The sequence below is a fragment of the Brachycentrus maculatus genome, unplaced genomic scaffold (assembly GCF_059751285.1).
Source record: "Brachycentrus maculatus isolate JH-2025_06_01 unplaced genomic scaffold, ASM5975128v1 h1tg000656l, whole genome shotgun sequence".
Taxonomy (NCBI): domain Eukaryota; kingdom Metazoa; phylum Arthropoda; class Insecta; order Trichoptera; family Brachycentridae; genus Brachycentrus; species Brachycentrus maculatus.
Genome location: NW_028281391.1, coordinates 991,022 through 1,007,500, shown reverse-complemented (window position 1 = coordinate 1,007,500; position 16,479 = coordinate 991,022). Strand labels below are relative to the sequence as shown.

General features: G+C 30.9%; 1 protein-coding gene across 1 annotated transcript in view; it reads left to right on the top strand.

Moving 5' to 3' along the window:
* LOC148300790 (neurexin 1-like) overlaps positions 1–16,479 on the top strand; it is a 139,243-nt gene that overhangs the window by 51,114 nt on the left and 71,650 nt on the right. Inside the window, exons 5-6 of the mRNA XM_088274306.1 lie at positions 196–356; positions 5,820–5,846. Of these exons, the coding sequence (XP_088130432.1) occupies positions 196–356; positions 5,820–5,846 (188 nt within the window). The remainder of the gene's footprint in view (positions 1–195; positions 357–5,819; positions 5,847–16,479) is intronic.

The following is a 16,479-nucleotide window of genomic DNA, read 5'->3' as shown; positions in this document are numbered from 1 at the left end:
GCGGACTAAAGGCGACAATAAACAAAAGAAAATACTTTATTTATTCGGCAGTCACTTTGTGTTAATATCAATCTTAGTTTTACTTCTTAAATACCTGGTAAAATTTTTAATCGAAAAACAAAAAGTTTCATCGACACTTATTGCATTTTTTAAAAATATTTTAATTGGATTTCTAATACACCGTCATTGTTTCAGGACATGGCCAGGACTACCTGAACCTCGCTGTAAGGGATGGGGGTGTGTCGCTGACTATGGGGTTATCGAATGGCAAGCAGGAGATGCACATCAAGCCCACAAGGGTCAGGTTCGATGACCACCAGTGGCACAAAGTCACCGTTCACAGGAGAATACAAGAGGTAATTTAGTTATCTTAATAGTTTAGTAAAAGTATTTTAAATGTATGTTGATATGCCTGAATGTATAAAGAAAAAAAAAGAAAATTGAGTGTCATGTGTACTGTAAGAAGATGATAATAAATATGATGAAAATAATATCAAGTGTACACAAACAATATTGTATATTTAATGTAATATAAACTAACTTAGAAGTAAAAAAAATGTAAGGAAAGTAACATGCATTTTTACACGATTCTCTTAATTATTGTAAATTAATGCATTTATTTTGTGGCTAGATTTTTTTTAATGTTAGAGATGTTAGTAAATAACCACTCACCGAGATTTAGGTCTATCGGTTTTAAGACGTACCCGTCTCTTCGTCAGGACAATCACTAAACCAGCATGCAAACAGTACTACCTGCCTCTACCATAATAATTTTTCTAAACAAATAATCACACAAAATATTAACCACATGCGTTTTTAGTACCCGAGGACCAACATACAAGGACTGCTGATCAACCAACACTAAAAGAGTATTTACCAGACCCCGTTTTTAGAATAGTACCATGGTAGTGACGTATAGTATTGTAAGCATGTTTTTATAGTGAATGTCCTGATGAAGAGACCGGTTTCGTCTAAAAACTGGTAGATTTTAATCGCGGCGAGTAGTTATATACTAACATTACTTACATCATGTAATCATTCTCTTTGTTCTGCGACTGTCATATTAATAATTCAGTACAGTATATATATTTTCTTTAATAAACTTATTATCTTTATAGCAACTTCTTTAACAGAGCGTACAAGTAATGTTTAAGAAGGAAGTAAATTTTACAAACTTTATGTAGAATTGAAATATATACAATTTATTAGGTAGAAAATTAGTAGACTTAAAATTAATCTTACGGTAAATCAAAGTCATAATAAAAAGTGAGTCTGTTAAAATAATTAGGGAAAAGTTATTATTTTATAATAAAATATTAATAAACATTAAATTTAACACTTTCCTTATCATTCATCGTTCAGTTAGGTATAATGCCACTTTAAAAAACATCTACTTTTTGACTACTGGATTCGGAATAATCATTCCATGTAGACTAAATGTAGACTCAAGTGAAATTGTTACGGTCTGACATTTACACAAAACTATAACTTGAAAGAGAGAGAGAAAAAAAATGAATCACAATGGGAATATTTTTGTTTTTTCGAAAATATCAATAATATCTAGTCACTTTCGATTTTAAATTCACTGTCTCAGTCATGGCTTATTTATTGAACGACTACCTCCAATTTGGGAATCCTCATTAAAATCGACATGGAAATTGGATGCGCCATGTTTGAATATATTAAGTTATAATTGCCACACCCCCGAAATAGAGCCTTACGTAAGATAGAACCTTTACCTACGTAGTATTAGAATATGTAAATAAGCTCACTGCAAGATGCAAATATTTGCTAGTCTCATTTGCAAGAAACACTATTATTGGAATCTGGGAGATTTCATTCGTCGCGAAGTTATATTTGGTATAACGAATGCTTCATTTCATTTCTATTATTTTAAATTTAAATTCACTAAGAAATATCCTACAGATATTATTTAAATATGAAAAGCTACAAAAAAGTCACGGGATAAGCAAAATAAAATCTGCCAAGAGTTACTTCTCATTTATGTGAAACAAAAAACAACAAAAAATGTTAATGCCAACTTTTCGTTTTCTCATTATTCTTCTATTTTTTTTTAATATCAGAATATCATCCATCATTTATCAATTATAAAATCAATCAAGGCATTGAGATTGAGTTTTCAAGACAAAAGGCATTTATGTTACAAACGGATGAATTTTTCCATCACAATATTTTGAATGCGTGAAAGTTTTTAATCCGTTTCTGCTATTAAAAAAAGTAACTTTTGTCAATAATAGAATTAACCGATCAAGTAACATGCAATTGATATCAATTGAAGCAAAAACACAACTTTCGAAATTTTATTCGTTTATTTTGTACGAATCTTGTCATAATGGGTAGAATCGTGAATGTTGCACACTTTACAAAGTGATCACTCAACCCACCGATGACAGGTTGTAATCCCTGTAAATTTTTAGACTTCGTATTCTTAGTATTCTTCGTCATCTATGCTGAGATTATTATTTAAAAAGAAAACAAGTTTTCTTATCAACTTCCACTTCCTTTGCAGCGAATACGTCCACTCCGGACGACAACTTGCAATGCTCAATAATAGCAACATTTAGGAGTCGATTCCCGTTTTTTAAATCACATTTTCATATGGTGTACGGAGTGCGTGGATGTTTTTGGCATCGTCAGGGAAGGGTAATCAACTATAACCTAACTATGAGTATTTCAATGTTTTAGAATTATTACATAAACTCTGATGATAACAAGGTTCTTGTCGAAACCGGTTGGAAAAAGTGTATCACTAAAAATTGGTTGAAACAAAGTTGTTTTATTTTATAAAGTTTATAAAATGTGCCACAAGTATCTAAAAAAACATTTAGGAAAATGTCTTATCAACTTTTAACTGTTTTTTTTTATCATTCGACTATTTGAATAGATCATCACTCGTATAAGATACGACTGAATTCAATGTCATATTTTACAGTTATCTAATTCTACACAGTACTTAAGGGTAGAGTATAAATTCATTTTGTTGACTACCCTAATCTGGGAACAATATTTCATATGCGACATAATAAAATCAGATTTTTAACCATATCCAAAACACAATGGAATATATTCGCCGAGGCTTGCTCGACCGGAAGCGTGGGATATAGAAATATGCGGAAGTACCTGGATGTCAGGAGGCTTAATAAACGTCAAATATGTGTCAAAAGGCGCATGAATGTGTAGAGATAAAGCCTGAGGGTTGCTTTGAGTGACTGAGTAGTTCGAATTCCAGGCTACGGGCCGAAGGTAAAGAATCCGCTTAGATCACATGCCTACCTTTTCATTTTACCTAAATATTTATGTAATTCACAACATTTTTAGTATGTTCAAATACTTGTTCACAAATCTGGGTTAATTTTACATTTTTGACATCTCAACATAAATAAAGAAGAAGCCTAAGATGGTTGTTATCCCTGTAAATGGCCAGACTTCCATATTCTTCATCTTTGTTGAGATGTCAAAAATTATATGTAAAATAACTCATATATTTGAAGATAAATATGTAATAGTTTTACTCTCACGGAGCAAATGTCACTTAGGTTCATAATGATAATGCTATGGGCACGTGTGTATTTTAAAAATACCAAGCATCTTCATTCTGATTTTCAACAAAATGTCCTTGACCTTATAATCAAAAGAATGGTCTTTTAGGACCCTTAAAAATGCTCATAAAATGGCTCTGTCTTCTATCTGCGAAGAGATCTCTATTTAATTATTATTGTTGCTCGCTGTACCCACTAAACTTCACGTCATTTTTCAGCCCTTCGTTTTATGGATCATAAAATATTTTTGATACCATCTAATACAAAGAAATAGGGTAAAATAGTGCAGGAAATCGGTGGGCATTCTTGGATTTTTTTATGGATTGTGTATCATAACACAAAAATATTTTCATGTGAGATTTGTACTAAAACGACATACTAATTTTCAATATTAACAGCACTTAATATTTTTAAAATCTTTTAAATTAAAGGAGTTGACCATTTATTTTTAACTATTACCATAAATAACACATTTTTTATCATTTATCGTTCAAATTGTGTAATACCACTTTAATAAACACTAATTCGTGACTACCGGTTTCGGAATAATCATTCCATCATCAGGTCATCAGGACCAAGAAATTTCAGTACGAAACTTTATTCTATTGTAGAATTTTAAATTTTGTTACTAAAATAGAAAAAAAAACAAATAAAAATGTTTGTGTAAAAAGTGAATACGTATACCAGATAGCTTGATGCTCTGACTTCCATATTCCCTTCGTACAAAAGTAAATTCTTGGTTCCTGATATTCATTTAATACGTATATCTAGTTATTTCATAAAATATGCGAAAAAAATTTCACCCACGTAAGAAAATTAAAATATTTACTTAAAAAAAAAACAGATTTTGTCCATGTAATGTGAGTGGTTTTGATTACAAGCATATTCAACTTCTAAACATCGAAGATAAATGGGTATGCAGTCTTACGCAGAATGGTTCTGTAAGTGTTTAAATTGATTACTTAAGCAAATTGATCATAGGTTGTAATCCCAATAAATAATATGAAAAATGATCACATACGCAAGCAGGTAATAAGTCATAATCCCTGTAAATTGTACTTTAATAAATTGATCATTTTTACAAGCATGTGATGGGTTGAAGAAATCTTTGTAATAATTGTTGAATTAAACACAGAATTTTTGAGTCTACTAAATTGTATTTTATTGTTATAAAACACTTATCAATATTGTGAAAAAAAAATCGCTTGGTTACGGTATTTTCAAACTTTCGTTTGAAACAATTGTCACAATATTCATTTTTATGTATTTTTTTAACAATAAAATACAACTAAGTAGACCAAAAATCGGTGTTTGATATAAAAATTAATACATAAATTAAAATGGAGTTCTACAAATTTAACGCCAAATCAATAAATAAATGAAAAAGTCTTTATTTTGTTCTCATATATTTTTAATTCATCACTGAGAGTTGAGAGACCTTTGATATATCTTGTGTACAATTTCATTAATATCGTCAATATTATTTTACCAACTATCTGTCAAATGTTAATATATATTAATTCGTTTAAGGGGTGTTTAGTTTGATTACATCGCTCCAGTTTAGTATTCGGGTAAATAAATCTTCATTAAGGGTAGCAATCGATACCGATCTGAAATAGGGGTAGTGGGAAGGAATGGGGGCGGTCTCCCAAAATAGGATCCTTTGGAACAAAACCTTCATTCTTCTGCTTCCTGCAAGTCTCGAGGGGTTGGATTTAATACAAAATAAGGGATCAGACATTATCCGTCAATATATCTAAAATCGTTGGCAATATTTCTTGATTTGTTTATTTTTAAAGAATTAACGTGTGGGTATTTTATTAAACATTATATTTTTATACTCGTATAACAATACGTTCATGAAACTTTGTCACAAGTTTCATTGTGAGAAGAAATATGTTTAATTTTTCAAGTTTCGAAGAATGAAAATTATTTTTGAGGTATGAAAATTAAATACATATTTGTAAAATATCAATTTTGAGTTTAATAATATAAACGCGATGAACAACACATGTGAACATCTGTTGTTTTCGAAAGAAGTCGTATTTGCATTAATAAACGCAAAATGTGGTCTTATGAAAGTGTTTTTTTTTAATATTTAAATCATCATGTTATTCCACACAGTAAATGTCATTTACGTCTCCGAAAATATTTTAATAATTTTATAATAAATTTCTAAACGTATAATAAAGTGCTCAAATATTATGTATTTAAAATAATTTCATTCATCATTTTAAAAATTTTGTTTGTTTGTTTCAGATTTCGCCGATAACCAGCTTCTGCAGGGTGAGTTTGATAATTTTAAATTTATATATTTATGAAAAAGTCACTGCAACTTTTATCCAAAAAAAAAATCGATTAATTATCTAATGATGTTTTTAGGCCAAGTTTTCCGTTAGTTTTTTTCAAATAATCACTTAACTTATTTTTTTACGTTTTTATATCTTTAAATTTATTGTTAATTTTTATATGTTTTTATTTAATATTATTAATCAATTTTTTATGTGCGTCCACAAATGTCAAGTAATCATATGGAATTAGTAAGCTTTGAAGACTGTACTCGTATAAGATGTCTAAGTAATTATATGATAAGTATTAAGAAGATTTATTAACAAAAAAAATTCACGTATCTACAATGATGAATACATTTTTTACATATGATACAACAGGAAAGGGGGTTTCTTAAAAGATAATATTATTTTAAAGCTTTATATAAAAATCACTAAAAGCTTTTATAAAGCACAAAGGTATAATATTTCATTGGAATTGGTTGTGGCTATCGTGTGACCAAAAGAAAATGGTGCGGAAAAGCTAATAAATGAGAAATTTTCTCACTTTTTTCAACCATATCCGGGTAAATGAATGGTTGATTTTCCGCCATTTCTAGATAAATGAATCGCTTAACCTACATTTGTGTTGGATCCATTCAATTCAAGGCGTTTTGTTAAACTATCCCTTACGGAATAGTTTAGATAAAGCCAAAGATTGCACAATGCTCGTTTACAATGTTGTATGCACAGAACACACACAGAAAAAAACATCCAGATGTATGGGATATTATATAATAAAATAACAACTTCCAGTCTATTGAGGTCGGTTACGGCGAAACCCGCTGGGCGAAATAAATGATCAAATAAAATTAATGTGGAAAAAATTACATAGTATTTATTATTTATAAAATGCAGTTCCACCAAGAAATGTCAGTACAAAACTAAAATGTAATAAAAAAATGGGGTATTCTTAATTCATCTTGGATATTTCAATTGTGTTCCTACATTATCAACTGCTTCATAATATAAATATTTCATTATTTGTTTATGATGATGTTAGTTTTTTTTTCATTAATAACAAACATACAAAAAAAACGAAAAGTTTAATTCGAGTATTTTGTCATTGCCTTCTTAAATAATGTTCAAGAAAAGTCTTACAATGAAAAATATTGACATTAATTTGCAACTAATATATATTATCTATCACAAGTGTAAACATAAACTGATTTTTTATTGAGACGGTACAATACATACTTGGTACAAAAGTGACAGGTCACAAGTCTTGTAAATACCCTGACTTCTTAGTAAGTAGACTTGTTCATCTTTGAAGAGTATCAATAAAAAGCGTTTGTTTTTTAAAGCAGTGTATTTTAATAATGGTCAGGAGAATAATCGGCGTGTATGTATGAGGTTGGTAATAGAAACAGAGGAAAACTGATAAAAATTGGTATTTAAAATTCTTTAAAGTCGTCAAAAAGTCAGGTGAGAAGTCATAATAATCGGCGCGTATGTATGAAATGATTCATGAATGTGAAACACGAGAAGATTGTGTGCAATAATAGATTGGTGTGGCGTTCTATTCTCTCTGCCTACCACTACAAGGAAGCAGCGTGATGTTTGATGAAAAAAATGTGTTTAAGTCATTCACACGAACTTTATTTCTCCTTTAAAAGTATTTAAAGTTAAATAAATGCAATTAAACGTTCAGACACCATTCTGGTCGTACATTTATTTTCTTTTATTAAAAATAAACTAAGAGGGAGAAGTTTTATCTTCGGCTCCATTTACTTGAAAACAATATTGCAGGAAACTAATTTAATGTAATTCCCAAGTCGTGAAAAATTCATTCTTCAGTATTGTAGGTATACACTTTTAATGTAAGTTTTTTTTTACAGTTAAGGGAGGATTTACCCATCAGTTTACATCCATTGTATTAAAAATACATATTTACATATTTTTTAAATAATGTTACTTAAGGTGAAAATAATCGATGGCCCCCAACTCAATTAGCTGTAAACCTAGGTAACATTTAACGTAGTTTTATGTTTCTTGAATGTTTTTCGCAGATACTTTGTGGCAAATAAACACTATAAAATTAAACAACTTTGTTTTAACCACTTATTAATTAAAATACTCATAACTAATTAATAATTTGTAATAAATTATCAGTATTTTAATGATTTTAATGTTTTAGAATTTAATAAACCCTGATGATGACAAGGTTCTTTTCGAAACCGGTAGGTTAAAGTGTACATATAATATAAAAGTGTTTAAAACAAAGTTGTTTTATTTTATAAAATAATTTTAAGTTTTTTTAAAAAATAGTTTTCAAAAAAAGAGTGAAAGGCAAAGGCTTAAAAAAATTATTAAAAATATTTTTTTGCCACATTCCTATATATATTCTGTTTAAATTATATGCTGTTTAATGGATATAAAACTTCATTTTATGCATGAAACAGTATAAGATAGCAAGTCAAGAGAATCTAATGATCTAATTCATTGGGTGTACATCAGGAACTATATCCATCCTGCTGTGGCTCTAATAATCTCGTTTGTTGCCAAAAAAAACGTTCATGAAATGTTTGAAAGGTTTTTCCCGAAATATTTTACATACTAGGAGATGTCTGAAAATATTTTTAAAACATATTAAATTTGATTTTTCGATTGTTGATATTTTTCTTCACATTATTTTGAGTTTGTAAAAATGTTTGCGTACAAATACTGGATGATGAAACTCCAATAAATAATTCTTAGCCAATCCAGAAATAACGAACTTATATTTAGACATAATCAAAATTAAAATTAAAATTAAATTTTCAATTTAAAAATATATTGACTTCTTGTTAACCTTGTATATTTTCAATCTGCTAGATATCATACACTTCATATGTGTGTATATAATTTTGTGTTGTATTATTTTTTAAATTAATTAATTAATTTGTGATATACTGCGTAGAAATGAGAGAAGAAAACTTTTCGAACAAATTAAATTACATGAATATCGTTTTTTAAATACTCTCACATTACTTTACTTTAGAAAAATATATTTTCCAGATGGTCTCACCCTAATTGATCACATTAGGATCGTGGAGACGAATTTTCAATATTACATTACTGTTTTTCCAGATACTTTAAATTTAATACGGTTTTATTTTACTCTGCCTTTGAAAAAATTATATTGGGTAGAGATACGAGTATTATACAAGGATGTCCCAAAAGTCATGTTTTTATTATTGTTGCTGCAACGCTTCTAGTTGTAGCGTGTTTAAACTGATTCAGTGATGTGTGGGAAACTCTAAGCTATAAAACGCACTAAAGTTTAGTCTGTTGTGAACATCACTATAATCAGAATAACTGATTTAGAGCACTCGACAAAAAGCTGTCAAAACTCACGAATTGCTAAGAAAGTTTTTTTCTATCGTATATATAAGTTTCAAAAGTGTTGGGTTTTTTTATTCCATGGGGTTAAAGCCTTACTCAACTAGAAACTGAGGAAATGCGAATGCTTAGATGGTCAGCTGGAGTGCCATTTAGATAATAGATAAATAGTTCACGCATTCGTTTAAGCCTGGGTGTAACTGACATAAATTTTAATGTAGAGGAAAGGCAACTGAGATAGAATGACCACATAGGACGTATAGAACCTGAACATATTATAAACCAGGCAACCGCCATGGATCTTCCTCGTAAGACATTTAGAAGAAGACCAAAAAATTCATGGATGCTACAGAAAGATAACATGATTCGAAGGTATGACTTGAGTGACGTTGTCCTAAGACCTACAACCCGAGGACAATGTGATAAGTTGGGATAGAGCCAGGAGAAGAATATCGAAACTGATCTTAAAGGACTCCATTTTGAAATGAGAATTTTGAAGGTAGTTCCCATCGAAGCTTTCAAGAGTATGTACTGAACATGGAGTGTTCCTTGAAGAGTATTTACAATATGTACAAGAACTGTTCATTACTTTTTTTGAGAAATATATTTTACACGACTTTTGGGACTCACCCTGTACAAAGTGAGTAGGGGAGAGTGCCCATGGATGGGACGTTTTTGATTTTGCCTCTCTAGTTCTTCTCTGTAAAATAAATCACAAAAAGTAAACGTGGTTACTCTTTATTCAATCTTTTAGCTACAAATATGACATACTTTGTTTTCTTAAAAAATCAACCTAACTGCCTGAAAAATCGATTTCAAATAATGTCTTAAAATGTCCCATTCATAAACACCCTCCCATGAGAGGGACACCAGTATACCATGAATGGGACATTAATTAAAATGCTAGATTGATGGAATAATTATATTTTAAAACAAAAATCATCTGTAGACACTTTCGTATAATACGTAGACACATGTAAAAGAAATTTTATTAAACATTATCGCAACATATTTGGCAAAAAAAGTTCAGATATCTTAATATTCCACAATTTTCATGGGCCACGAAATTTACATTTAAGCCATTGCATAAAAGTATATTGATATTCTCCTTCACATATGTGACACAAATTATCCTCCTTTCCTTTTGTTTTTGTCAGTGATACACCTTCTATTTCAACTGATTTATCTGAACTGATCTCTGTCATCACTCATTGAAATATTTTGTTGAAAACTGAGTTTTTTAAAAACTCTTTTAGCGTTTGGCTTATTTTTTGGTCTATTTGTAGGTTTTCATTTTCCATTCTTCAATAATTGTATTTTCAAAAACTTGTCCTTTTCTGAAGTGTCAGATATTATACTTGATTTCTCCTTACTGATTTATTTCTGTACTGTAGAACATATTCTTCCAGCTGAATTTAAATACGTGGAAAGTATTTCTTCTCGCTTCAGACTAAACTGACTAATTAAAAAAACTAACTTACGATCACGCCGCTTCCCCGTAGGGATAGGTAGAAAGAATAGAACGCCACACCACTCTTTGCAAACATTCTTTTCGCCTCTTCCACGTTCATGCATCTCCTCATACATACTTGCCGATTGTTACGACTCCTAACCTGACCACTTTCAACTATTTGGCTTACCTGATCGTGCCATGTTTTTCTCGGTCTTCCTCTGCTCCTTTTTCCAATAACATTCGCCTAGTAAATTTGTTTAACCGTTCTATTTTCACTCATTCGTTCTACATGTTCAAACCATCTCAACACATTTTTCTTAATTTTATCGATTATGCTTATCTCAGCTTTGCATTCCTTCCTTATTTCACTATTTGAACATCTATCATACATCGTTTTGTCGCACATTCTTCTGAGAGATCGCACTTCGACTGCATTCAGTCTACTTTCATCCTTATTTTGCCAACTCCATGTTTCACTTCTATACATTAGAGTTAGAACCAGGACTCCGTTATGCACTGCCAGTTTAGCTTCCGCTGATAGGCTCTTTTATTTCCTATCAGCCTTTACATGTTTGACATGTCTATAAAGAGAAGATTTTCCTATTGCATATGTCTTTGTAACCGACCTAATATTTTACTTTTATTTAAAACCTCTTCTACAGCAGCTTCAATTAGAACGTTGGTGATTGATGGTTGGTGAACTATGGCGTGTTTTTAGCATTATAACCTAAAAACAATATAATGTTTACAATGCGTGCAATACAAACGAGTACAAACGATTTTTAATATAAATTAAAAGTATTCGCCATGAATGGGACAATTTTCCCTTGAGTGGGACCGTCCCATTCATGATCACTGCGCGCGTCCCATTCAAGGGAATGCGTGATTTTTACAAAAATAGATAAATCGATACATTTATACTAAAGTAAATTTGATGAAACATACTTTATAATATCCTGAGAGAACCAACTTAAATAATTGTATATATCAATTGCAGCACTTATCAAAACCTATATGTACAAACAAAATCAAATTGCAGTATATAATTTACTTTTTGACGCAAAAAATTTGTAACACGTCTTACTCGCTTCACTGTCAGTCGAGAACTGAGGTTTAAGGATTAATCTGTCTTATATCGTAGCGTTCACGTTGGGTAATTTTTAATTTTTTTTTGTAACAATAGTTTGGGCTGGAGGACGATTGTCCCATTCATCCTCTGTCCCACTCATGGGCACTCTCCCCTACAAAAAGTAGAAAATGGTTCACGAAGCTGAATTACGTGACTAAATATCCAAATAATTGTTGATGGATGAGTATCGAATTTAGCAATGCTCAAATTCACGTCTTGGAATTGAGTGAGAATTTTATATCGGATCACGAGCTTTAAAGTAGTTTAACGGGTACCATTTTTTACTGCTAAATTGACAGAGAATTTATCTTGAGACTTGAGAAAATTGGACACCACTGAAACTTTAGCTTTAAGTTTAAAAAATTCGATTAGAAATAATTAAATTAATTACAATTGTATAAGAAATAATTCATCCATTTGATGTATTGTATAAACAAGTTAATCTTTGTAAGAAATACATGTATAAAAAAACAAACAATAGTTTTCACATAATTTTCTAGAAAATAACGGTCACTTGTGTATAATACTTGAACGCATGAACTAAAAATCGACATAAACGCAACCCTTTTGTGTATGTAAAACGATAGCAGAAAATTATGAAAAAAAAACTATTGAACTCGTGAAAAAACTAACCGACCACCACACCACCTTTCCGCAAGGCTAGACAGAAAGAATAAAACGCCAAACAGCTCTGTCTTTGGAAATATTTTTCGCCTCTTCCAAATTCATGCATCATTCAGATTCATTATTTTTATTTTGTCAAAAATAAATCGTTTATGACTGTTGTCAGAATAGTCCTAATTATATATTTCAAAAAATATTCACCCGAATTTTATGAAATTAATGGCGAACCATGTGTTCTGTAAAATTTTATGTTTATTTTTTAAATTTATTTCTAAAACTGATTAATAAATTAGGTATTACGTTAAAAGTTACGACCACGCATTTCCAAAAAACATGATGAATTGTGACAGATTTATAAGCTTGTTTCATGTTCCTTGTATATATATAACTTTAGTATGCAATCAAAACCCTAAAAATTATATCGTTATAAAAATATATTAACATCTCAACATAGATGAAAAAGGAAATTGAAGTCATAGGGCTTATGATCTGTATTAGGCTGGTTAAGTGATTACTTTACACACGTCCTACGTTCACCATTCTATCCATGACTGATAACCATACTAATCTTCTTCATCTACGTTGAGATGCCAAAATTTAAAAATAACTCCCAGGTGGAGAATATTCTGATTTGTAAACAAGTATTTAGACACACTATAAATGTTGTAAATATCACTTTTAATAGTATTTTATACTTTCTAATAAACTAGCAGCACACGATGGAGTTCTGGTTCCAACCTTTAAATATGGAAATAAAACATAGAGTTAGTCATATAAGGATTAAAGTAAACTTAATAAAGTCGAAATGCGATCTCTCAGACGTATGTAAATGAATCTTCAAGTCTTTATTCATTGTCTTCTCACCTCTGTACATCTGCCTCCACATTGCTTTCCCTTAGGCATTTCTTTGGTCGTTGCTTTTGTGTGTATTTCTCAGGCATTATTGCTTAATTTCACACCCTTTCGAGCTAACAGAATCTTGCTATAGTTTCACTCTCCTTCACATCTCGAGTATTTTGAATTAAACTTTACAAGTTGAATTAATTATTTAATAGGACGAAATACGTTTACCGGATTTATTATACTAATTAATAAGGCAGTCACCTGGGCACGTCCCTCAGTATAAGGGTTGAGGGTTGGCTCGCCTATTTATAGCTAGGCTACACGTTTAACTATTCAAGTGAATGCAGCCACCCCAGGAGACTTCGCTGAAACTTCAGATAAAGTAATGGGGATGGTTTCACTCATTAGGGATGAAATGTTTCCCTGTGCTCTCTTGCTATAAATGATTACTTATTAAATTTAACATAGTCATTCATAAGTGTGGTAGCAATTCATAATAATTGCTGTACACATGACGTATTTTCATGAGGCTTTTGAAGTTTATATATATATTCATGTTGTTAAGTTTATATTTATAGGGGTTTGAGTATAAACTTAAACGTAGATGGAAGCATTTGTAGTTTCTAAAACCAGCCGATAAAAAAATATATGTTAAACCGTTAAAGAATAACACTCGTTTTTTTTACCACTTATAATGATGACTAGTTTCGAAAGCTATTATCCTTCTTCAGGTCTAAATATGAACTTATATATTAACCGGTCTTATATTTAGACCTGACGATGGAAGCATAGCTTCCTAAACTAGTCGTCATAATAAAATAAATACAAGTGGTAAAAAAACAATTGTTTTCTTTTACAATTTCATAATGTCTTACCAAGTGTATGCCGAAACAATAAAAAAAATTACTTTTACATTTATTCGTTTCTTTCCTCAAAATTCTTATTTAAATCAGTTTTCTACATATTTTAGGTACCTCTACTTGTTTCTTCATTTCTTACCCATATAGCAGTAAAATCCTTGAGGCCATTTACAATTGTCACTTGTAACTTATTAAATAAATTAAAGGATGTTGACAAGATTCTTGAATGTAAGACTGATCACCTTGCTTTAGTGTACATGACGAAAGAATTGATCAGATCAATCAGAACCTAAAATCTAGTGATGTCCAAAGTCTACGTAACCGGAGGGCATATATGAGTTAATGTAAGGATTAAGAAAAAACTTATTTTTCTTCTAATCCTTATCCGCAACCAATGGTGCATAGGGCACTGCATCGTAGCGACGTAGTGTTATCTTGGTCGTTAATTGCACGAAGACAAGGTGATCTGCCCTGCGCTTCTTGTACCAGTCCAGGGTGATATTAAATATGTAAATATGAGAGTGAAAATCGGTCATATTTATTTTGACCCCCCTGGGAATAGAACCCGGGACGGTGCGCTATGGAGGTGCGCTAAGAAAAAAACTAGATCAGACATAAGATCCTCTCTGCATACCCCTGATGATGCCTTAAAAACGAATTCTTTATAAAGGTATTGGTTTCAATATCATAAATTTATTATTATTAACTATTCATTTTATCGAAAATATTTACTGGTACAATGAGCAACCTGTGGGCGATATCTACCCTCTTTAAGGACATACCTCCAAAATAAGGAAATAAATTAAAAGATTTTCTTATTTTTTACATCTTATAATACATTTCTGATAAAAACTATCCTTACTTTTGAACTAAATGCTCGTTATCAGAATATCAGGAAATATTAGCAACGACTTGACCTTTGCTTTCGTGGCTACGTCTAAACTTTAAGGAGCTTATAGTTTGAAAGAGGCTTAGTTCGTCTTTATGTCAATAAATGTATCATTATACTTTATTCTGCGGCTCAATACAGTTTAAATATTTTGAATTGAACCCACCTATTACGCATTGGAGGTCAATTTTAGCATTTTTTTGCTTGGTAAATGCCACTTTATCTTTACAAAGTTTTACCTGATAAATACCGGTCCATCTTTCAATATATCGGTGTTTGAAACTGATACGAAATGCATAGAAATTTTGGCATTTTTTTGCTTGGTAAATGCCACTTTATCTTTACAAAGTTTTACCTGGTAAATACCGGTCCATCTTTCAATCTTTTGGTGTTTGAAACTGATACGAAATGCATAGAAATTTTGGCATTTTTTTGCTTGGTAAATGCCACTACATCTTTACAAAGTTTTACCTGGTAAATACCGGTCCATCTTTCAATCTTTTGTTTGAAAATGATACGGAATGCATAGAAATACGTGTTTCAATAGATTTTAACAAACAGTGGTATTTACCAAGGAAAACGTAAATTAAAAATAAATCCTTTCCTTAAAGATCGATATTCTAGATATCTCAACTTGATAAACACAAGTGTATAAAGTGATCGCTTAAATCAGCCAAACACCAGCTCAGAAGCCCTGGGATGCTCAGACTTCCATCTTCTTTCATATAAAAAGGAACGATGCATGTTTCATATTGAGATATCATTAATATGTAATTCCTGTTCTAACCTTTATCCGCATCCAATGGTGCATAGGGCACTGCATCATATTGGCGCTGTGTTATTTTGATCGTATCTTCACACGAAGGCAAGATGATCACTCTTGCGCTTCAGTGACTAGTCCAGGGTAATATTAAATAAATATTAGAGTGTAAAATCACCCCACCCCCCCTTTGGGAATCGAACCCAGGACCTCCAGCACGGCAACTAAACAAGCATTCTTTTACACTACGGAGGCAAACGTGTTATAATATATCATAAAATTTAATTCTAATAATTAATTTTTATCAATTGTTTTTATTAAGGGTAGTATTTTCAATAAAATATTTTTTTTACAAATAAATATAAGTGATTTTATCACTCTAATATTTATTCAATATTACCCTGGGCTGGACCTGAAGCGGAGGGGTGATCACCTTTCTTTCAAGTGTTAACACTGCGTTTATATGATCCAGTGTCCTACGCACCATTTAGGTGCGGAAAAGGGTTTGATTTTTTTTACACATAAAAAAAGTACGAAAAAACTCATTTTAAATGTTTCCAATTGAACTTTTAAAAAGCATGTGGTAGTAATCTAAAAACTGTAAAATTTTAAAATCTTTAGAATCATTCGATGGTTTGTCGGTGACTTTCCACATTTTACACACGGGTTTGAAAATGTACGATGAGATGCCTGAATGTACGAAGAATGAAAAG